Raw genomic sequence first — 24,071 nt, 5'->3', positions numbered from 1 at the left:
TTTGTTTGGTTGGCCGGCTGATTGGCCCCTGTTAGAGCACGACTGTGGTGCAGCAGTGCCTCCGAAAAAAACACCAATGATTAAATAATTAAACACAAATAAAGATATATCCTCATTATGTAACCTTTATTTAATGTATCTAAACATTTATTACTACCACATTTCTATACACAGCATTTCAATTATGTATTTATTTCACTTTCTATTACCTTTTTTTTAATTTGTTCAACAATGCAGATGTAATATGTGGTCAAAGGGGTTATCAGAAAACAATAATTAATAGTAGTTTCCATGGTTAACTCCAGTCAGAAGGTTTTATACTAAAAATGATCTTGTAGCTGCAATAAAAGCTTAGAAAAGCTTTCATAGCTCTACAAATATGTCTGCTTTCTGCTAAAAGTCTGTTGAAGGGGACAAATCTGAGACAAATAGCCTCTAACCTACTGTGGCATGCTCATACAAATGAAGGGGAATTAGTCATTTATTTATTTTTATCTTTATAGCTGACTCTCGGGTCATTTTCACCTCTGCTTTGTGTTTTTCTTTCCACCATCATCAATCACGGCCCAATCATCTCCCGGTGTTAGCTGAATACAGGGACAGACTGTCATCAAAGGCAGCGGGGTCGCCCTTATCACCCACCGTCCCTCAGGTGCAGAGCTCAGTCCACTCTCACTAAAATGACAGCAGGAGCTCTGCGCCTCTGGCTCGTCCTCGCTCTCCAGCTGAGATGCGTCACTCTGCTCGCCATCCCGCGGGACAGGGGCGCGGCAGAGCGGCGGGACGGTTTGGATGCCACGAAGACGGTGGGCGAGAAGCTGGACGCGTTGTTCCACCTGAGGGATTTGCCCCGAGGTCCGGCGGTGGCTCCTCACAAGAAGGCGCCTCAGTTCATGTTGGATCTCTTTAACGCGGTGTCAGTCTCGGATGGGGCCCCGAAAAGCCAGAAGGAGATTCTGGAAGGAAACATAGTGCGGAGCTTCGAGGATAAAGGTGAGCAAAAGCCTGTAAAAACTGACCTTTACGCGTGAGATACGACTGTTTTATGAGGATGTATTTTGGAAAATATATTTAATTTACTAATCTGTAGTCAAACCTTTTGCCATCTAGCAGCAGCAAATACTGGAAATGTGTGGATTAGAGTGCGTAAATGTTATCCAAGAGCGCAAAAACGCACAGCCATGCGTCTGTTTAACATACAGTTGTACAGACATTGAAACTTTTCTTTAAGAGCAGAGTATTTAATCGTGTCACTAAAGATGTGTTTGGTATTTCCCCGCCTGCAGGTCATGCTGGAGAGAGGTTTCACTTCTTCAACCTGTCGTCTTTCGGCAGAGAGGAGAGAATGATCAAAGCGGAGTTTCGTTGGTTCAGAAATAAACAGAAGTTTTACCTCGGAAAGTCACATGGGCCTCATTTCTATAAGGTACAAATCTTACTGCTCGACATTATTTAATTTGTGCTTAGGTAGATAAATGAAATCTTCATGTGTCATGTCTTTATATTTAGTCCAAATTTGATCCCCCAGAGCAAAAAAGTAAACATCACCAATGACCAAAGATCTATCTGACAGACAGTTCTTTCTGAGCAGTAGTTTGGTGACTGATTTACCACAAATAAGAACAGTTAACCTGCTTAAATGTTATAGTTATTTGTAGATATAAGTCTTTAGCTGATTTTTGGAAGTGGTGATGAGATGGACACAGTTCAGTGAAGTGACAGATGTATGTCTTGACTGTCCAGGTGGATCTGTATGAGGTGCTGGACAGCCGAGTGAAGCCTTGGAGAGGAAACCTCATCACATCCAGACTGGTGCCTCTTTACACACAGGGATGGGAAATCTTCAATGTAACTCAAACGGTAACAGCCTCAATAGTTTTGTTTAATTTGAAACCAAAAAGTATGGTACAAAAAGTATTTCTAAAATAACCTGTTGAATCCTGCTTTGAATGTCAGGTGTCTAAGTGGATCCATAACAGCCAGGAGAATAACGGCATCTTGGTGGTGACCACACTTCCGTCTGGTAACTGGATGGAGTCAGTGGTGTCCTCATTGAAACAGAATGCAGAGCTGACAGACACAAACTCGTACCTGGTCATATTCTCCGATGACGGGAGGACAGGAGCATCAAACCAGTCATACCTCGGTAAGGTGGTGGTCATGGTGTGGGCGTGTTTGTAAGAGTGGATAACACAAAGTATGGGCACGAGAGGGTCTTTATCTGTGTTTACTTTGCATTTCAGTAGCAGCAGTACAACAGTAGTATGTAAATGAAATGTGAACATTATGACACCATGTCACTTACATGTTTCATGTTTCTCTTGTAGAGCAGTCAACCTATAACTTGGATGTTTCGATAGCTGTGGAGTGGTTTTTAAAGTTGACATAGTGTTCAATTCAGCAAATTAATCTGTGCTATGAATATTTAAGATGCCCAAAAAGAAATATTTCTTATTTATGATACTATTCTAACCCAATGTGATTATCTTCCTCTTTCCATAGGGCAAGCTCAACCTGCAGCAGCAGCACCTGAGCGCCATGACCACCGCAGCAGGAGGCGACGTGCTTCTCCAGGTTTCTTACCCCAAGGCCACTCCCAGTCATGCCAGCGGGTTCCCCTCTTTGTTGACTTTGAAGAGATCGGCTGGTCAGGCTGGATCATCTCTCCCAGGGGATACAACGCCTACCACTGCAAAGGCTCCTGTCCGTTCCCGCTCGGGGGCAGCCTCAGAGCAACCAACCACGCCACGGTGCGCTCCATCATGCACGCACTCAAGCTCTCTAGCAATGAAGTGGGAGCACCCTGCTGTGTGCCTGACAGACTCCAGTCCATCAGCTTGTTATACTTTGATGATGAGGAGAACGTGGTTTTGAAGCAGTATGACGACATGGTGGCATTAAGCTGCGGCTGTCACTGACTGGCTGTGCACTGTTTCACACTGGGACAATGAGGGATGGGGAGATGATTGAGTTGATTAAAACACTGTATTTTTGTGCATATGTTTAAATATTGTATTATTTTGAGAAATAAAACAGCTATTCCTCAACTATTAATCAGTGAGTCTTTGTCCTGTTTAGTCTAAGGTTTTTAAGGACAGAATGAACAAATACATTCATGACAAACCTACTACGATCCTCAGTTGAGATTAGTTTTTGTGCTTAATCTTGGGTTAGTACTAGTTGCTACAGGTTGAGAGGGGGAGTTATTTAAGTGCAAAGTTGGGGCCCCATGTACCCACTTGAGGGTCTTCCAAAGACCCCTGGAACTTGATTTGGATGCCTCTCAGTTCAGTAACACTGAGCCATCCCATGTTAGTATCCATAAAATATTAATGTACTTTTTATCTGGGATTAAGCTTTTTGACTTGCCAGGGTGTCAGTGTTTGTTTTTGATTATATCTCAATAGGGCTGCAACAAAAGAACATTTTCATTATTTATGAATTTGTCGATTATTATATATATATTGACAGATTAATTATTTGTTATTTAAAGTATAATAAAAGGGTGAATAATACCCATCTCCATTCCCCCATGCCTAAGGTAAAGTCTTTAATCAGAATCAGAATCAGTTTTATTGCCAAGTATGTTTCCACATACAAGGAATTTGTGCTGGTGTTTGGTGCAAACAGTAACATAAATAGACTTAGAGTAAAATCAAAGGTAGAACTACAAGTTAAAAATTAAAATAAAATTAAGATAAAATATTTACAACAAAGTTGTGGGATATGTCCTGTTTTCTCAAACCAAAATCCTGAAACCCAGAAATATTCAATTTACAAGTAGGAGACCCTTGCTTTTAATTGACTAGCTTTAAATGTCAGTATTTTGTTTTTGTGTCGATGCACACAGGTATTTTGATTTCGTAATCAGTCACTCTTTTAATCAACATTGTTTTCACTGTTTTCAAAAAACAGATGCAGAGATTAGGGAAGTGTAATATCAACAGTCAGAATCTTGATCTCACTGGGAGGATGAACATGTAACATAAATATTGAAGATGTAAATTAATTTTACAACCTTAGCGGTCTCAACATAGATTAGAAACTGTATTGAATGTGTGTATTTTATTAAAGGAACACTTAAAACCTCAGATGGAACAGCTGCACGGTCAATAAGAGATGATCTTGTCAACCTTCAAGAACAGTAAACTGGGGAATTTGTATCTATGCTCTTATTCATTGTAGAGTAGTGCAGATAAGTAAAATAAAGTAACATACAGGTTGTCACTTATCCTCTTGTTCATTCCGGACTTTATATTATTTGACCAACAGATGGCAGGAGAGAGGTCTAACTGAAGTCTATAAACCTAATCTACAACTGCAACTCTGCACAGAGTAATTGTTCACTCATAAATTTATTTATTATTTTCCATTAGTCAAAGAGTTAATTACCCAATAGTATTGTGTACATTTTAGGTTCCGTTGCCCACCAAGAACCTTATCCAAAAATTAATTTCACTGTTATGTTATTGAACAATATTTGAATAATCAATCATAACAATTCTTAAAAAAACTTTGTTTATCCGTTGTTTAGACGTGCTTTAATTGAAAAATGAGTGGAGTAAAATCAATATCAGTAGTGCAACATAAGTCTGTAAAAACAGTTGATTTTTATTGGAATGGATCACAGACACAATACAGCCCTGCTTTACTCTAGTTTAGAAAAATGCCAATGCAACAAACTTGCAAAACCAATTCTCCTTTATGTCCTCTGCTTATTAAAAACATTAACTACAATAATGCCAATTCAAGCTTTTAGACAATATAAATGAATTTCGTGTTGTATCAAACATATTCAACAGGTATAACTGCAATTTCAACTTTAGCATGCAAAATATTTTGATATTTAATTGTGTGGACACAATCAGTTGAAATCACTAATAAGTAAATCAAATATAATTATTTCAAAGAATTCTATTTGTTTCAGGTATCTCTAATTATAACTTCAGTGACTGGAAACTGTCTGGTGGAAAAAGAATCTTAAGGCAACAAAATTTGCAGGTAATAAAACGCCACAATACCTGAAAAGTAGTACAGACCTGAATACCACTTTAGTTGAATACAACAAACTCAGCATTTACAATAAATATTTCACATTTACATTCAAGCCTTCCCGTCTCTGTTTACACTTAAATACATTATGTACATGGATTGTCCATGTCCCTTATCTGTCTCAAAAATTGCACATTATCTTACACAAATACTCCAACCCACATTCAAACAACAGCACTCAACAGCAACTATCATTCATCCACAAATTCATTATCTCCTGTCAGTTCACGCTCAAGTCAAACTCATTCCCTTTCATAAACACAGTAGTGACCTCATAAGCTTTCACAAAGCACACAGTGCTTCTGTGTCTCATGAAAGTTTAAGGCCAGTAAAGCAAAACAAGGATCAAATATCAGTACTGAGAAAACACGTAACCTTGAAGAAAAAATCCACCCTTAAACACTTTAACACTGTTAAAAATTAAACAGTTATAGGCGATGTACTTTGCATTACGGGGCCCATTTTGTTGCTTATGGTGTATTTTTCTTATTGTGTATATAACAGTGAAAAATCAAATTGAGATACTCCATCACAGCCAAAATGATGTTAAACAGCGTGAGATTTTTAGAAAACCGAGTGGTTCTTTCTGGAGTTGCCATCTTGGACCAACATCAGCAGTCACATAGGGAAAAATTCATCAAAGAAATACTTTCACTTGCTTGAAATCCTTGTGGCAAATGTAGGAAATAACTAACTGGAGTAAAAGTAGATAACACTTGATCACAAAATAATTCCTGGTATGCAATGAACATCACAATTTGATGATACAGCATATGAGGAGGGTGGATTTTTCCTTTCAAACTTCATGGCTTATCAGCTTGGACAGTCCAGCTCCTCAGTGCCCAGGAACTCCCCTAACATATGGTCCTGTTGACCATAGACAGGCTCTAAATATGGGTGTCCCTCCTTACAGTGCATTTGTCTTGACCTTTCAAGGTGTCTCTGCTCAAACTCTTCCGGTTCCTTGTGAGGAGCTTGGGTGGTAGCTTTCTGAGCCATAGGGGATAGAGGCACTGGGACAAAACCATGGTAAACAACCAGAGGTGGGGTCAAGACCTCCATGGGAGATGCCTGAGGAATAGCCCCCTCTGGCGGCTTGACTGGCAACTGCACATAGTTTCCTGTTTCTGGATCAAAGAAGGTTTTTGTCTTGACTTGTACAGGCATATCTACAAAGAAGTACTGCCCTGAGTCTGGATCCTGGAGGAGCTTACGTTGGGTCATAGGGAAGGACTGCGTAACAATAGCATGCTCAATGCTGGACTGGCGTGAAAGCTGGCTGGTGTGGCTTGACTGACGAGACAGGGTCGAAGCGTGAGGTACTTCGGCACTGTACGCATCAATACTGTGACTCCTTCTCAGTGGGTTGTCTCTGCTTGCCTTGTCTCTGGCTCGGCCTCTCTGCTGAAACTCATCCATAATGGATTTCTCAATGCGCTGGGTCCTTGGATCAAACTTCTCATTGACTGACATATCAGCACTAAGCCTGCGTTCCTCTTTATCTCCTAAGTATCTATCAGTGCTTTGCGATCGGTGGAATGGCCTGTCTGACATGGGTCTCTCGCCGACATGAGCTTTGTACACAGGAACATTACTGATGACCCTATCAGTGCTGTAATGTCTTTTATCTGGCTTATCTCTAATATGTCTGTCACTGCTGCGGCCTTGCCTTTCTATTGCAACAGTGGGTAGTGCTTCTTTGATCCGGTTATTGCTATCCACTGACTCATGGCTTTGTCTCCGAGTGTTGTGGTTCATTTCTGCTCTATCATGATGCCGGTTTTCACTGTTGTGGCTTCTTCTTCCATGGAATAGTTGCTCATTTCTGTCAGTGCTGGTTTTACCATGATGGTTTTCTCTCTGATGGTGACTGTCTTCCATTCTTTCTCTGTGTTTTCTCTCGCCACTCTTGCTATTCCTACTGCTGCTGCTACTTTTTTGCTCAGATTTGTCACCTTTGTGTCTATCTGTTCTGTGTTTGCTGCTGCTTTGAGATGAATTGTGGGTCTCTTCCTTCTTGATTCTTCTATTTGTCAGCTTTTTGGCTTTGAGAACAGCCTTTTCAGATTTGGGTAAGACAGCTGGTGGTTTGGGTAACCCTGTCTGGCTTTCATTAGCACTGCAGTTGGATTCAGAGTGTTCGCTGGGAACCTTTGACACTTCACGCCCTGCATTCATTCCCATCTCATCAGCTGTGTCAGCTGTGCTGGTTGTTAAGCTCTCCACGCCTTCAGATGATGGACTCACTCCAGAATATCTGTCTTCCTCCTGTGGGACAGTGAGGAACTGTTGAGATTGAGGTTTCTTTGGATTTTCATTTCGTAGATTTGAAGGCGAGAACAGCAGGGAAGGTGAATGGTTTGATAAAATCTCTTTAGGTTTCAAGATTTCTGCTGGAATAAAGGTGCTACCACTGGTGGTAGTTTCATTAGCCGATGTGAGCTCTTCCTTTACTGGATGTAACTCCTCCTCTCCCCTCTCTGAGCCACTTAGACTCCCTCTTGGTGACCAAGGTTGTACAGTCTTCTTCAACTTAACACTGAAAGTGTTGTCTTTGACTTTAAATAAGGCAGGGATTTCCAAAGTTGGTGAAAAGGTGTTAGAGGGTGACAAAGGTGTCTGATTGCTTTCAGCATGAGTTACATTGTGGTCTGTAGTGGTATTTTCTCTTTCTTTGCTGTCATTGGATGGTACTTCTGTCTCTTTTTGAGGAGATGTTATCAGTCGCTTTACAACCTCTGGCTCACTTTCATGCTCACTTAAAGAATAATATTCCATTTCAGTCCTGTCCGCATCCTGTTTCATGTTTCGTGAGACATTCCACATTTCCTCATCAACCTCCTCCACCTCTCCAATCAAGTTCTCCAGTGAGTGGTAAACATTTGACTCAGTCTCAGTATTTCTGTGCAGTGCACTCTCCACAGAGAAATAGGATGATTTTGAGGACAAGCTGGCTTGATCGGGCGGGCTCTGATTGACATTAATACCATTTACCAGTAGTAAGGGTGATATTATGTTTCTGGGCTTTTCACTGAGAGCCGCTGTATCCACATTTATTTCCTCAGTAAGTCTATTTATTTTGTTGGGATCATCTTCTGCTACTAGATTTTTAGTTACATTGTTATCTGTTGTGATTACATTGTCTGTTTTTAAAGGGGCCTTTCGCTTTATCTTGCGTGCTTCTTGTGCCTTGGCATCGCTGTTTTCAAATGTGTCTTCCCTTGTGGGCCTCATATCTACTTGCAGGTTGTTTGCCTCATTTCTATCTCCCCTGAACTTTGGTGATAAGTACAGTCTATTTCCAGATTGTGGGTAATTTGATGGTAAGATGGGCTCACATGTAACTGCATCATTTGCAGTAATGGATTTTGAATTTGCATCATTTACCACATTCCACATCTCTTTGTCAGACATGGTTTCACTTTGACTGGGAATAGCTTCTTTTGTGAACAGATCAATGTCTACTTCTTGTTTTCCTGAGATGCTCCTCATCTCATGTATGTGTATATCACCATTCTCGTATTTCCCATTTTTGTGAAAGGCATCCTCATCTGTTGCATCTTTCAGACTATCTATTTCCTTAGTGATGCTTCCATCTCTTCTGTTGCTTCCTTTTTTGCTCCTAGGAGGAACAGGAGGAGCATCTAAGGTTTTACTTATAATTTCAGTAGACACATTTTCTCCACTGTCTTCAGACATCTGTCTTGCTAAATGTCTGAAATTCACCTCATCTGATTCATAGCTAAGATTATCACTTAGTTTATCATCATGTTTAGCTTTAGTTTTAAGTAGTGTGTCTAGCTCATTTCCAATCTTGTCCATGCCTGGTAGAGCTATCCTACCACTTGATCTGTGAGTCTCACCAAGTCTAGGTTCAGTTTGGGACAAAATCTGCCTCATGTGATTGTGGTCTCTCAGATCGCCCAACCTCTCTTTTAGTTCTTTCTGTTTTAGTGTGGAAAAGCTTCCATTTGGTTTTTCTTTGCCCTCCATCATAGAATCTTTCATAGTTTTTTCACGTTGCTGTGCCTTTGTTACATAACATTCATCACTAGTGTTCTCATCAAATATTGGATTCTTATCTTTTTCTGTGGATTTATTCCTTCTCTTCTGCCTCTCTGAGATGACCTCTTCAAGAGCCATTTTGGCTCTGTCATAATTGTCATTTATAAGTGCTTTGTTTACTCTGACATTACTGTCTGTCTTTGTGAAAGCCTCCTGCTTTTTCTGCTCCTTCTCTTTCTTTGCAAATAGTTCTCTCTTAGCCGATGTGTTTCCTCTCATGGACAGCATGCCCTTCTTTATATTCCGAAGCTCCCGTGAGATCAAATCATTCTTAGCCCTGGCCTCCTCATCTAGGTTAATAACCCCCAATTTGTTCTTTGCATTCTCAAGAATATGATCACCAAGCCTTGCTCTCTCCAGCTCTTTCAAAGCATGTAAATCATTAATGATATGCTCACTATCTCTTATTTCTCTTGGTGACATTATCTCCTCATCTGCCTCTGTTCTTGCGTTCACATTCAGATCACCTTCCTCACATTCCTCTATTTGTTCATCACCCGTCATTGCATATCTCTGATGTTTTATATAATTGTTCTGTCGGGCTGAGAATATACTTTTGATTTTCCCTTGTTTTGAGACATGTTCATTTTCTTTTGGTGGCAAATCTAGTTTTGCATCCCCAGACTCACCATTTGTGTGTTTGTCAATGTTATGTGTTTGCTGTTTGTCAAGAGCAAATTCAATGTCAGATTTTGCAAAATTTCTCTTGGGAACTGGTGGAGGCTCTTTCTTGACAGTGCCATTGGTGCCAACCAGTGTTGCACCAGTTGAGTCAGTTCTAATTTGAGATGAAACGTTGTTTTCTGGTACTGAACTCCCTCTTGTGCTACTAAACCTTTCCATTGAATGGGAAACCTTCTTATCTATGTCTTTCTCCTTCATTACTTCTATGTCTGCAATTGGCTTCTTGATGCTTTCTGACTGACCCTCAAATAGAGCTTTATTTTTTGCTGCATTAATTGCTTCCCTAGCTGCTCTGATGACATCCATTGTACTCACAGTTTGGCCACTTATATCTTTTTGCTTCGAAGCAGGCTGCACTCCAAAGTCTTTTTCTTTCGTGTCTTTCACTGGCTGTTTTGCTTTGTCTGGCACATTTAAAGGTCTTTCCCCTACAAATATATTTGATGACAACCTCTCACTCTCAATTGCATGGGGTGAAATTATGGGTGAACGATCTTTGTTGACATTTAAAGTATTTGGTGAAAGCTCTGTGTTTGTTGGCAGTGCTTTTGGGGAGAGTTCTTTGTTTAGCATGAGTGGTGAAAGTTCATTTGTCTCAGTTGGTTGGTCTACATGCACAGGAGCACTGTTGCTCAAAGGGACTAGAAGATATTTCATGTCACTGTCAGCAGGGCTGGCTTTCTTGTACAAATTCAGAGAGGGATAGTTTTGCTTTTTAGCCATGGGACTCTTATTCTTTTTTGAGTGTATAAAGGGGGAGATGAGATTCTCCTCACCAATACCACTGCTACCTGCAGCCTCCCTTTTGGTTTGCAGTAGATTTGATAACAAATAATCATCCGACAGAGGCCTGTCGGTATCTTGCTTTGTAAGACCAGCAATTGGGGTGCTGACAGGTTCCAAGTTAGGACTGCAAACTGTTTGTCCATCTTTTAAAATGGCAGGGGTGCTTAAGCCAGATGCATTGCCCTCAGAGCCAGCTTGTGGATGTTTCAAATGATCTGATTGTGGGGATTGGATGCCACCCTCAGGCAATTCTAAAGTTTTGAATTTAGGTGGGCTGTAACGGCTTTTAACCCTTTTCCTGTTGTCTTTGAGGTTGAAGAGGATGCTTGAGGCAAGTGATTTGTAGTTGTCCCGTTTGACTGGTGGTTCAGGGGTCACTTTGGCCTCAGAGTGTGGCCTAAGTGGAAGGTCAAGGACAGAGGGCGAGAGGACTCCTTGAAGGATTTCTGATGTTTCTGTTGGTTGTCTGGAGGGAATGAGGGGAGTCATCAGCTGGCAGATACTGAATGGAGTAGAGGCCAAAGAGCTGACTTCCTCAATTGCTTTCACCTCCACAGATCTAGCTTCCTTTTTGACCAACAAAAGACTTTCATCCACTGCCTTTGAATTATTGTCCTGACTTGGTATTCCAGGCTGACTGGCTGGAATAGCACTTTTTGCCTGGGACCTGTTGCGCCTCCAGGGGGCAGCAACCCCATCCCCTCCTTCTGATGAACACCTCTTTTCAGATGGAGTGTCTGAGGGCTTTGGCAGCACCTTTGGTGGAGGAGGGGGATGGATGGGTTTAGGAGCAGTGGGAGGAGGGGACTCCACTGCTGCTTTCTGGCATGACTGTGCGTCCTCTGTGTGCAGAGTCTCTTTTCTGTGCGCCTCTGTTAGCTCCTTGTAAAACGGCAAATCATACCACTTAGGGATATTATCTGCGGGACGAACAGATGTGGCTGTCTCCTCCTGGCCAAAAGGAAACCGCTTAAAATCTCTCCATGTTTGGAAAGGGCTAAACTCACTGTGGAGGAAAAAGTTCTTGATGTTAAGTTTCCTTAGTTTGACAGTGGATTTCCCATTTTTTATCTTTGAGGATTTCCCAGCATCTTTGCCTGTTTTGCTTGAGGAACCATCTCTAGAGTGATGGTTCTTGTAACGTCTATCTGTGAGATTAGTGTGATAATCCGAGGAGAATTCTGATAGCTCTCTTTGGATGCTGCGAAGTGCCGACTTATCCCATGATTCCCCATTAGAGTCTCCATTTTTGATTAACATCCCCTCACAGCTTCCTTCTGTGGCACTTAATGCCTTGAGGAAAGATGACATGTGGGATATATTCTTCTGTTGCTGCTGTTTCCATGGCTGGGCACCATTTTTGTCATTTTTGTTTTGCCCTTGCTTTTTAGTTTCCTTATGATGAGTCTTTTTAAGAGGCTCCCCCACTAAGGGTTTGTGGCAGCTGAAAGGTGAGTATCCATACAAGAAGTCGTCATTATAAACTGCATCATCTCCAACGCAGAGACTGCGGAAGGCTCGATCTGTGAGAATGCTGACCTCCCGATCAGTTTCATCCATGAACAAGTCAGTGAAGCCATTGGGGAAGCGATGGTGAAGCATGCTTCCCATCCGATGGCTCATGTGTCGCTTTTCCACACAGCTCATGATGTCAACAAGTCTCTTTCTGTCCTGGGCATCACCTGTCTTGCCTCCTCTACAGCAGCTGCAGCTCTCTAGGTCCTTTGGTATTCTTCCAGCTCAAGTTGATAAGATATGAAGAGATGGAATATGTAAACTTTCTAAAAAAAAAAAAAGACAGTAAAATCAATGTCAGCATTTAAAGGCTGTAGTTTTAAACTAATCTACTTAGCTGCAAATTGTAAGCAATGATTATATTAACATCTTAGGATTTCAAAAACATTGTGAAAAGCTTGTTTGATTGACATGATTACTATAAATGGTTTTGAACTCTATAGTTCTACTGTTGACCTTTATGTACACATCACGTGCCGGCTTCAGCCGTGCTGTCGCTATGCAAGCAGCAGACAAACACTTCATACCATGCACTTGGTTATTTTTAACACTGTAAGTTGTGAGCACTAAGCACACTGTTTGTAGCTATGAGAACAACCCCTACTCCATATATAGCAACAGTATTAGAAAAGATAAACATTTCCATTGTGCATTTGCTCTGCAGTTCAAAATGAAGGCCAACATTTCACATTGATCCCCTTTATATGCAATCATAACTTTTTCACATTTAATGAATTTGTTGGGTTAATTAACAGACAGCTCCTCTGCAAATCTCTAGAACCATATTCATGCCATATTCATAGAGGTTTACACCACAGAGCACAGGAAATGCAAGTAAATCATCACACCATTCACAGTGCACCTTAGCAGCTGCTCTACTGTAGCTTACTTTAGGTATCTGGGTGAGGTCTTAGAATAGCTCATTAACCCATTTATATGCCCTGACCTGGGAGCACAGCCACTGGCATATAACTCAACTCTTCATCTATCCACACAACCATGACTCTCCTTATAAGCAGATGAAATCAACTGAGACTAATATAAATATAGACATTCCATGATTCAGCAGTGTATTTTGTTGTATATGTGGATTAAAATGATAAAATTTTAAATAGAGTTTAATAGTAGAGAAGCCCTCCTCTTGCCCTCTGCCTTCATTCATGGTCAAGGATGATTTTAAGAAAAACTCTTGTAGGAAAAAAAACTGCAGCCAAAATATTTATCATTATTATGTTTATCACTATTAAAGCAAAACAACCCTGTTAGAATTGCTAGAACCTAGAGGCTTTACTGTATCTTGAGCCTAACTTACAGTATGCTATGCCTTTCCAATAGACTTTGGTCGCCAACTATCTTCCTGCTATCATAACCACAGATCAGTTAGCAACCGCGGTACTTTCCCCGCATCTGCTCATGTATTTATACTCAAGGAATGAAGTACCCCAGTTATACTGTATAAAGGCACAACCACTAGAATGTAATTTTGTTTTTTCCTGATACATGTGTACTTATAATGTAAATAATATAACAGTAGATATGTGTAATGATTTCATAGCAATAAAATGCCAACAGGTCCTGTGGCCCTTGTGCTTTAGGTCTGTTTGGCCGTTGATGTTTATGCCACAAATCAAACTTTAACTATCTTATATTGGGTGCATTTCATTACTTTTCATGTCCTAAAAAACATTTGTAAAATCACACTTGTGCCTCACCTTGGTGATGAGTCTTTCATGCTGAGTGTAAGGGTCTAATCTTGAGTCTGGTATCAAACACAAATCCTCATTGCAGAATCCAGTGCAGTACCACCTGCTGAGAATAAATTCCAGTTAGCAGTTGTCATTCATGGTAAACAAACTTTTTTTCTATAGATGTTGAAAAAACAAAGAAAACTCCAAAAAGAAAAAAAAAACTCACCAAAGTGAGTCAAGTCCTCAGTTCCATGTTCAAATGCACTGGTGTGGCCAGGCTCCTAATAGCGAGCTCAGAAGATACCAAAATAGACGCACAAATTGGTGTGGCCAAACTGAGCAGCAACACAGTACGCAGCTAGCAAGCTCACATTGGAATAACCAGTGGGTGTCGAGTGGCAGGGCAAGGCAGACCAGCAGGATGAAATGGACACTGTCATTGGTTATTTTTGTATCTAAGCAGTGAAGGCTGATAGGTTCCCACATGGACCCTTGCTTTAGTGTAAGGCACCTTTGATGACAGAGGGCCTTCATGTCAGTGACGACGAGGCATTGATCAGATGAATCTTGGTGGAGACAATGAACAGGGGTGGGGTCCGGGTTGCCAAGACCATTGGCTAACACTTAGCTGCTGACTCATTCCGCCTTTGTCACCCAGGGAAACAGGCTCTCTGATATAGCCCATTGCGTCATATATCTCCAAATTAGTGTGACAGTCCCTGAAGGGCCGTTTGGTAGCTGGAGGCAGATGTCTGCTGACGGATATGAGTTTGGCAGGGCTGGCCTAATCATTGTTGTTTAAGCTCTGTTTACAAGGCCATGTTGTGGACATGAAGATGTGTGACTGAGTAGTCTAGTTTTAGGACCAAGGCAGCTGTTGTTGCCATGAGATTGAGCTGAAATGGAGGGGGCATTTTGTTGACTTGGTACCCTACATGAGTCATAGAAAGTCAAATGGATGAAGTCAAATGCGCAGGATGACCCCATGCATTCCAAAAATGGAGAAAGTGGAGTGTTTGAGAAATACTGTGCAGTTTAACTTATTTTTATATGTTATGAGAGCACAAACTCCCTGTTAGATATCCTGCAGTATGTTACCTTTTTCATGACATTAGTTATTAGTCTGTAAGTGAAATTGTTTTTGAATTGTACCTACAGTAGTATAATTAATAAACTTCAACAGGAAGTAGTCCAAAAACACACTAAATCAACGTTTCTGTCGAGACCTCTCTGGCCCCTACAACAACTCCATGACTCCATGGCTCCAGCAGCACCAGCATCCACAGAGCTGTGCTCCATCAAGGTGCCATATTTAAGCCAGTCTATTTCTGTCATGTTGTATTTCATAAGGTAACAACCTGCTTTTCTGCTGACTGCACCTCCCACACTTCGGCTAATCAGTCAAACGCACACGCTGCACATGTTAGCTGACTAACTTTAGGCAGCAGTATGTGCTATTTTCTGCAAAAATGGTCTTCACATTCGACAATTTTCCGCTGAATGGACAGATACTGTACATTTGTACTATGCCTCAGTCAAAGTGTGTGAATCAGGTTAAAAAGGTCACTTAAAACTGTTCTTCTTTGATCACCAATGGATGGAAACATTTCCACAAATCATGTTAAATTAGTCTCTTGTCTGACAAATCATATGATTATTGCACTGTAGATCTAGGGTAACATGGTGTTTCTACCAGGGAAAAGTCCCAGCATTGTTTTGGGGGGATGGACTTACTTGCTGAGCAGTGTGGGAATATCATGTTGTGAGCAGAGACACTGTGTGTGAGAGCATTTTTTCTTTTTTACTGTCTGCACTCATGTCTTTCCCAGAATAAGGCCTCACGTGTGCCTGCCCTCTCCTTCCCCTCTCACACTAAACTTCCACCTCTAGCCTATAACTCACCTTTCTCTGTCTGTCTCCAACCTTCCAACAGCAAATTTGACCCAGTGTGTTGCCAGCTACTTATTCCATATATCCTAGCCAAAAAGCTAATGCATGCTATAATGACAGTTAAAGTGAAATTCAGACCAAAGACTTTTAACGATGAAACACTGCAAACTGTAAAACCATAAACTTGAAAGCTGGTTGTTCCATCATGTGGAGAGTAATGATCACTTTTTATCTTAAGAGATTACAAGTTAGGATTACATTATTAAACGAAAAATTCTGCTCGCAGTTCTTACTGGAACTGGTTTGAGGGATTTGCTTCCTTCAAGCCTCATCAGGTGTTGGACCAAAGGATATTTTGACTGTGTGTTCAATGTGAAGAGACTTATCCAAGAAACTTTTAGCTTGGTGCAACAGCTGGAAGCTGGGCGTAGGTGGCTAGACTCAAGTTGTTTCATTTATGTTGTGTCTTCTTCTCTATCTAGCTACAAACTGGTAAGTTTACATCTACAGTAGGAAATGACCAGGGTTTCTTCAGAGTTTGGAGGGCTTCACTGTGAGCATGTGACTTCTGAGGAGGCTAATACATAGCTAGCTGTTCTTGATCGTCTCTTGGCTGGCTGCCTTGTTAAAAGAGCTATTTCTGAATCAGAATCAGAATCGGAATCATTTGTAAGCTTTTCTATTGCTGCATAGCCAATGTTTGCATCAACAATTAGTTGTTCACTTACCAGTCTAGAGGAAACTGGTTGTGGGTCCAGCATCAAACTTCATTTCTTCACTCAATAAGGGCTGTTTCCAGTGGTGCAACATCAATGTTAACTCCTAACTCCTAACTTGTGTGCCTTTTCTTCTACTCAAGGTAGTACGCTAACTTGCTGGCCCCAGCCTGTCTCATCACTTTAAGATAGCAAGTCACTTTAGCCCTCAGAGGCCGTATTATAACCTTTGACCTAGAATTAGCAATAACTGTATTATAACCTTGTCTTCTAAACGCAAAGATGGCTAAGGCTCTTTTCAATCGGCAACCACTGCCACCGTCCGGCGGCAGACGAAACGTACTAAAAGCCCCTTTACACCACGTCTTGTTCACTATTCTTAACCAAATTTCCAGGAAACATGCATACATTCCTGTTATGTGAATGTTAGAGGTTGAGCATGTTTAGATAAACAGCTGGTGGCACTAATTCTTCAGGTACCATTAGACTATTCCTTGAGTTCACAATGTAATTAAAAAAGCACCAGTCATACCCTTAAAGATAATCAGGTAAAAAACATGATGGAAATGTGACATTTATGTTTATTTCATCAATTCATTCAGTTCATCTCCTCATTGCTCCGCACAGATCTGATATTTTCAACTGCTGCTATTTTCTGTCTCTTCAGAGGAACAGAAAGAAATCGAAATGCTTCATGTACACCATGATTTATTTCCAGAGTTTCCATTGCACTTTGCTGCATTTAGTTTGTATCGATGCATCAGCTTTTCCACATCAGCCAAGCCATAAAATCTGAGCTGCTGGAAATATGTAAGAGTAGGTTGATGCAGATACATTTACTGTGCTTTTTTTCGAACAAGTAAATGCACTGCTTGATGCCCTGAGCCAGTTAGTAAACAGTAAGAAATTAGACATAAAGATAGGGAGACAGCTGTTGTATTTAGCTATAGTTTAGTTCAATTCAATTCAATTCAATTTTATTTGTATAGCGCCAAATCATAATATACAAAACATAACTGAAATATATGGACTTTTGATTGCTTTTCCCTGCAAATACTCGTACAAAGAGAAAGAAAAAAGCAGAAAGCAGACAAGCTGGACTGTTATGTTGGACAACAGACATCCAAGAATGAAGGCCAGTCTGGCAGACACAGGATCTGACTTTTGTTTGTGCCATTATGACTGACACCCACATGTGTTTTGGTTGGCTGTGTGACCATGAGGAGTAAGCCAGCAGCCTGGCTCATGCTCCTTCATGCCCACTGAGAATTGGGACAGGCAGGGACAGGAGGGTAGTAAGGACTGACAGGCTAGTAAACTCTGGTATGGGAGCTCTAGCACTGCTGGGGCAAATCATATATAGTAGAAGATATGACGATTTAGAATATCACATATGAGACACAACACGCAATTCAATTTGGTACTGGTAATGAGTGAGTGGGCAGTTTAGTTTTAGTCTTCTGTGTTAAAAGAGCATCTCTATTACTTTTTAACATGACATCAAAAACTCCTAACATCAAATCTCACATTGAATCATCATTTCCTGTGTGAGGTGAAATGAAAGTGTTAAGTAGGCCGCTGCAGAAATGAAACCCTTTGAAGCAAATATCTTCACTCATGTCACTCATATAATATGTTGTTTTTAAAGATGATGGGTGTTTCCCAACAGATTTCATTTTCAGTAATGTAAGTAAATCGGTATTCATCAAAGACATCTAGGACATCTGATTTCATAGATATAAAAACAAAACATATCCTAGAATGAAACCACCAACTCTTGTATGACGGAACGTCACTGCATACACAACCATTATTTGCCTTACGTCAGGGGCGCGATGACAAGACAATAACTGATATGCTCGGGGCTGAAACGGCAGTCGGCTGACAAATCAGAACAGATACATCATCACCACATGAAGAAGTCACGAAAATCAGCTGCCAAACACACTATCATCTCAAGTCCAAACCCACTGGGTTGGATCCAGTCTAGTTTGCATGGCGACCTTGACCTATGATATTTTATTGGCAGTAATAAGAGTATCATGTCTGCTGTGGCAACATCTGGCCCACAAATCTTTCCACCAGTTACCCAGAATCAGTGCCAGCCATTTAATGCTGCAGTAAACAGTCTGTGCATATGAAATATAGGAGAGGCTAAAAGTTATGGATACAAACACCAGACACATAAAACTTATTGAAACACCTTAAACTTTCAAAGATGTTTAGGTAGGTTTAAGAATCACACCATTTAGTCAACAGTAAATTATATCAAAGCAGAAATTTTGTAATATGAAAAAAAAAAAAAAAAATTCCAGACTAATACTTTAATGAGACTTTTTTCACTATTTAATGGTTAATGCTAGGGTCAAAAATAAGCCTCATTAAACTTAATGGGCATTCAACAACTGTCAAGTAGATGCCTAATCTTTTAATCAATACAGCTTTGAAACCTCAGGAAATCGCTCGTCATGATATACCATCTGAGTAAAGACTCACAGCAGCTCAAGAAATCAGTACACTGCCCTAGAAACACAGAGCGACATGAGAGCATTTCAGACGTGTGGCTGTCTGTCAGCTGTCGTCAGGACTGTCCTCATCACTGGTGAGTACAATGGACATCCATATGTTGTTGTTAAATAGTAATGGTCCTGAACCTTATACAGTGATGACAGTTTTAGGCTAGAAAGTAAAATGATAAAGCCGAAATGTAGTTACATAAGCCAACTTTAAGACTTTGTAACATCTGTTTTACCAAATTAATAATATTATTCAATAGAAATATGTGATTTCTGTTTGAACTGGATATAAAATTTATAGTCTGCAAGAGAAATTTTAATAACTGCACACTGGTTGTGTAATCTGTGGTGTCTAGACGCTGCAGTTGCCACACAGATACAGTCATCTAGACAGCAACACCATCTGGTCAGTGAGTCAAAACTAACCTTAGCTAAAGCTAAAACTAACTCTCTGCCAAAAAAAAAAAAAAAAAGCTGTTATAGAGTTAAGTAGCTATAGTTAAATAGCCATTCAACTATTGTATAGTTAGTTATTTCACATAACTAAATGAAATATTAGCTAAAACAAACCACAATGAAAAAAAAAAAGCTAAATTCCTGTTAAAGCTACCCAGCTTAGCCTGTCTCAGACTGGAAATCACAGTTATGCTACTCTTAACTCACATATTAATTTCAAGATAAACATTAATAGTAGACGATCAGACAGACACACAATTAAACAATGAGACATTATGAACTTAAAATGATAATAATTTATTTCTTGAACAATCTTGTTAAATAGAGAGGGAAACCTGAAAGAAAACATTTTCTTTGCATTCAGTGACGAGCTGAAAGCATAGTGCAGTTTCTGCATTTGTAGGTATTACATAGATGCTATATGTAGTGATTTTTGTGGTAGAATAATCAGCTTAAAAAGATATCATATGAAGGCATTACATCCTTTTTGTAATTATGTAGTTTGCCAGTTTAATGAAAGTCATACACTGAATTAATATTTTTTTTTGTCACAGAATGTTAATGCAGTATTAATTGTAGAAGTAGTTGTTTTTATTGTCAGCCTATAAGTCTTGCGTACTGTGAGCTGTTAGACTGTCAATGCTCTGCTTGCTGGACATGACACATTATGTAAGAGGTCACACGCTGGTCACTGGAAACTTTATCTCCAAACACTCAGGACGCGTTAAGCTGAAATTACCATAGACTGATACACAAATCATTCCATGAACTGTCACAGGTTCGGCACCTGCAACAGCCAACACAGCTGCAGCGATCAAACTCCCGCTTGTGTCCTTCAGCAAGGTACTTAACCTGCATGTTTCTACTACTAAGAGACAAGGTAAATAAAGTGTAATCCTATAACATGCTGACAAATGACTGCTGAAAAGGTCACAGGATAGTCACTTTCCTTGTTTATTGATTGGCTGATTTCCCCTAAAGCTGCATTTACTTTAGTTCTTATTTAGGATCCCACTTACAGCAGCAACAGAGCAGGTGCCGGGGCTGCCAGAGGAATGCCACTGGTGGTTTTAAAAATGTGAGATAGCCACTTGCTGAGCATGTATGCTCTGTCTCAGCAACACCCTGCTCCATTCTCAGTTACAGTCATACTTCACCTCCCACAGCACCACTCCACTGTCTTTTGACCTCTGAACAGGAGCAGCTGAGTGCCTTGCTCAAGGGTCTCTTGGCAATAATTCATATAATTGTGCGTTTCCTCCCTATACTTTCCCTTGCATGTCATAAACTTAAAATCCCACTCTTGCTGCAAAGACATACATAGTTGATGTTGTTTTCTGAAAAAGACCTAATATGTGCAAGAGAATCTAACACAAGTTACAGCAGCTTTATTTACACCTTTAAAATTTCAGCTACACAATAGCAATAAATGTTCAACAAGAATGACTACCGAGCTCTAATTATGAAACTATGGAACTTGTGTGCGCAAAGCCGAAGAGAAAATGCGAACCAGGGATCACCTAAAAAACACTGAGCATGTGTATTTTTGTTTGGACCTTGGCATTTCACAAGCTTAAATCTAAAGACAAAATTATCACTCTTCCTCACGGTAATCTTATGTATGTACAGTCTTCTCTAGAACCTTCCAGGACCTGCAAAATATTCTTTTGTCGTTTACTATGTTTTCTACCATCATAAAACTGACACTGAATCCAGATTCAAAACCAATGTGTTTGGTTTAATCTAAAATCTACCGTATGGGTTGTAGCTTATGTGTAGTAGTCTGTATTATCTAAACTAATTTCCAATAAATTCAATTTATTTGTCCTAATATATTTTGCTCTTTATTTTAAACCATAATATATTCATTTCTCTCTCTAAGAGGTGCCTGTCTCGCAAAGGAATACAAAGGAATATCTAAACACATGAACCTCAATTTAAAAATGCATGTGTTTGGTTAAGACATAAATCAACACGGGGGCTCCTCGGTCACCACAATGGGGCACATGTTACTAGATAATCATTGTTAAAAGTGTGGTTCAGGTAAACTGTCGATCTAACTAGCAGCTGGCACATGTCAAGCTGTGTCTAAAATAATGTGAACTGTTTGTGTTTACTTGTTAGTGCATGGCTTGTGTGTCACTCCTAAAAGCCTTGTTATTTATGACTTAATGTATTACTATAAATTTTGTGAATAGATTTCAGATTCCTAGATTTTTTTTTTTAAGTACTTCACACTGAGAGTCTCAAATCTATGTTCAGGTATAGAGCCTCTAACAGCGCACGTGATCTTTACTGTATGTTATTTGAGGCAGGGGCCAGAGGTCAGAGGTCAACCCCTGTAAAACACTCTGTCTCCAGTGGTCAAAATCTAAGGCAGGCAACTACTGCTAATGTGCCTTTGAGCAAGATTTTTACTTTTCTGCTGCCCCGGTAATGCTTTAAAACTAGATACTAAAGCAAGTGCATGACTGAGCATTGTGCAACAGTTACTGCACTGAATTGTGCAGTAAGATGTCAATGAGCTGAGTCTTATCTGATGTAAGGGACAACATAGTGGTGTTGCCTCCTTCCTGTCTGTCTGAACAGCCTGTTTTTGTGACCTGAATTGAATCATTAATTGTGTGTTTCAGAGTGTCTGCTGATGGGTGTGAGAGGAGATGGAGCAGATTCTGAAGAAAAACTGGGTGGGTCAACAGAGGAACATAACATACTGAACATACTGCTGATTCTAAGGTAGATTAGAGGTAATTTCATAACCTGCATACTAGAGGGGTGGCTTCCTGTAAACAGTCATTGAGCAACAATAGTTGCACAGTAAAGTCTTTGTAAAGGTTTTATGTTTTAGAGCAAATCATTAAAGGGTTAAATGACAAAAAGACATATAATTACTGAACCCTATTGCCATTTTATTGTTATCTTGGTATCTGATGAATATATTCTGACAGGAATATTGATGCTGAGAAGATTAGTGGTTGATTAGAGGGGCGGGACCAACAGATGGGTTCATGAGATAAGTGGCAGGAGAGGAAAGCAAGCAGAACAAACATGTTATGCAATTATTTTCTCTCTAATCTTTGTTCCTTTTCAGTAAATGACATTGTCATTTTTCTTTTTTATGAATCTAATAATCATTCAAATAAAACATGGTGGGGAAAAAAAAAATCGATATTCAGTGGTCGTAAATGGTGACTGATTTATTTTAATGGGTCACAACACGGGGACACTTAAGTTTCAGGTTGGCTCCATATAATGTCGACCTACCTAAATTAATTTATCAAAGTTTGGTATAAGTTTTCACCACTGAAGTATCAAGTGTAATACTGGGTCTTCCACCCTCAGTCTGGTGGTTCCATTCATGTAGAGGAACTAGCTCCAAGAGTTTCATTGTTTGAAAATTCTTGCTGGAGTCCTGACAGCTTTCAAACAACTGGAATGACTGCTTTGCAAACAGGACGCCTGATGATGATATGTATGTTTTGTTGAGGAGGTCAAACTCCCATGAGAGTGTTGGCCCGTTGACCAGCACTACCCCCACCCCCCTCAATGATTCGTAGATGTTCAGGATTCAAATTGCAAACACGAATGCTGCAATCCAATATTTGTAAAGGAGCATGAGACCATGACTGAGACCTTTATGTTACACAGAGTAAACAAGTTGTGAAATCAAACATCTTCTCCTCCTCCTCCTCTGGCCACACAAACATACACACACGTGCTGTTCAGAGTGTCAGGAGGGCTAAACATGAGCTGGCATTACTCAAAACCGATGGTCTGCTCCGTTGTTGTTGTTGTTCTGAATCTTGTTTGTTACTGTCCATTTCATGTCCGCTGGTTGTTTTTCCTCCAGAAACTAAGTACGCCTGGATCGGAGCTGGGATCGGCCTGTTCTTAGCTGCTGGATTCATTATCATCAAGGTCTACATCATCAGGAAACATGTGTACGAGAACACCACAGGTGAGATGATGGACCAAGTGGTCACATTAAAGTCATTTACTATTGTAATTTGTGAGCTGTATAATACAACATCTTATAATACATTTTTAAATGTATCTTCTGTCTAAATACTTCTGTCTAAATGACAGAAAATTTAGGGAGCAGGAGAAAACACTGAGCTTTTCATGCAGCGTAAACATCATGGTTTGTCATCATGTGTCAAATGGTTTTATTGGTTTTGTGTCTTTATACAGATGATTGTATGAGAAGACCCAGAGAGGTAAGATGTTAACCTTAAAAACTTGTTATTACAGTGACATAATCATTATGATACAATCAAACCAAACACAAAACGAATGAATTGCTTTTGTGTTCCTTTGCCTGTTTTTATACATGACAATCATTGATGACACGACACAAACAAAGATTGAATTAATAATCAGTAAATAATCTTTATTTACTCTCAACCACAGCCTCACTTGCTCACTTTGAGCCATCTCAGCCAATCAGAGAATCCCGTGGCGGCGGAGTTTCCTGACATGCAGTGTTAAAGGTCAGGCAGAATGATCTGCAGGACAATGTGCACCCTTTGTCACGCAAACATCAACATAGACCTGCTGTACATCTTGTACTTGTTCCTAAATAACATGTATCACTATGGTTTTCATAATTTATGTTGGAAGAGAAATCGCCACAATTTATTTTTCTTTGATTGTGTTGTTTAATAAGCTCAATAAAAGAAGTTCTTGTAGAGCCTGAACATGTA

General features: G+C 40.1%; 3 protein-coding genes across 5 annotated transcripts; 2 read left to right on the top strand and 1 right to left on the bottom strand.

The window, feature by feature from the left end:
• The first annotated feature begins 552 nt into the window (after positions 1-552).
• On the top strand, positions 553-3,051 carry LOC139608897 (bone morphogenetic protein 2-like). The gene is made up of 5 exons (XM_071463027.1): positions 553-993; positions 1,287-1,426; positions 1,744-1,860; positions 1,957-2,146; positions 2,503-3,051. Exons 1-5 carry the CDS (start codon positions 681-683, stop codon positions 2,916-2,918), a joined length of 1,176 nt encoding a protein of 391 aa, XP_071319128.1. The 5' UTR covers positions 553-680; the 3' UTR covers positions 2,919-3,051.
• Positions 3,052-4,590: 1,539 nt separating this feature from the next.
• Positions 4,591-14,173, bottom strand: LOC139608927 (myosin-2 heavy chain). Of its 2 annotated transcripts, none has more exons than XM_071463072.1 (3): positions 14,017-14,173; positions 13,815-13,911; positions 4,591-12,368 (listed from the first exon to the last, which is right to left on the bottom strand). In XM_071463072.1, exon 3 carries the CDS (start codon positions 12,232-12,234, stop codon positions 5,866-5,868), a length of 6,369 nt encoding a protein of 2,122 aa, XP_071319173.1. In that variant the 5' UTR covers positions 12,235-12,368; positions 13,815-13,911; positions 14,017-14,173; the 3' UTR covers positions 4,591-5,865. The 2 variants fall into 2 exon arrangements, with proteins under 2 accessions (XP_071319173.1, XP_071319174.1); XM_071463073.1 differs by having other exon boundaries at positions 13,815-13,908; positions 14,017-14,145.
• Positions 14,174-17,881: 3,708 nt separating this feature from the next.
• Positions 17,882-24,071, top strand: LOC139609274 (transmembrane protein 273-like). Of its 2 annotated transcripts, XM_071463614.1 has the most exons (6): positions 17,882-18,998; positions 20,147-20,211; positions 22,002-22,055; positions 23,219-23,326; positions 23,560-23,585; positions 23,779-24,071. In XM_071463614.1, the coding sequence occupies exons 1-6, from the start codon at positions 18,865-18,867 to the stop codon at positions 23,854-23,856; spliced, it is 465 nt and encodes a 154-aa protein (XP_071319715.1). In that variant the 5' UTR covers positions 17,882-18,864; the 3' UTR covers positions 23,857-24,071. The 2 variants fall into 2 exon arrangements, with proteins under 2 accessions (XP_071319715.1, XP_071319717.1); XM_071463616.1 differs by lacking the exon at positions 20,147-20,211 and having other exon boundaries at positions 18,898-18,998.

Source organism: Trachinotus anak, unplaced genomic scaffold (assembly GCF_046630095.1).
Source record: "Trachinotus anak isolate AG129_WGS33_773 ecotype Australia unplaced genomic scaffold, CSIRO_AGI_Tana_v1 ptg000025l, whole genome shotgun sequence".
Classification (NCBI taxonomy): Eukaryota; Metazoa; Chordata; class Actinopteri; order Carangiformes; family Carangidae; genus Trachinotus; species Trachinotus anak.
This window is presented reverse-complemented; position numbering and strand designations above follow the sequence as displayed.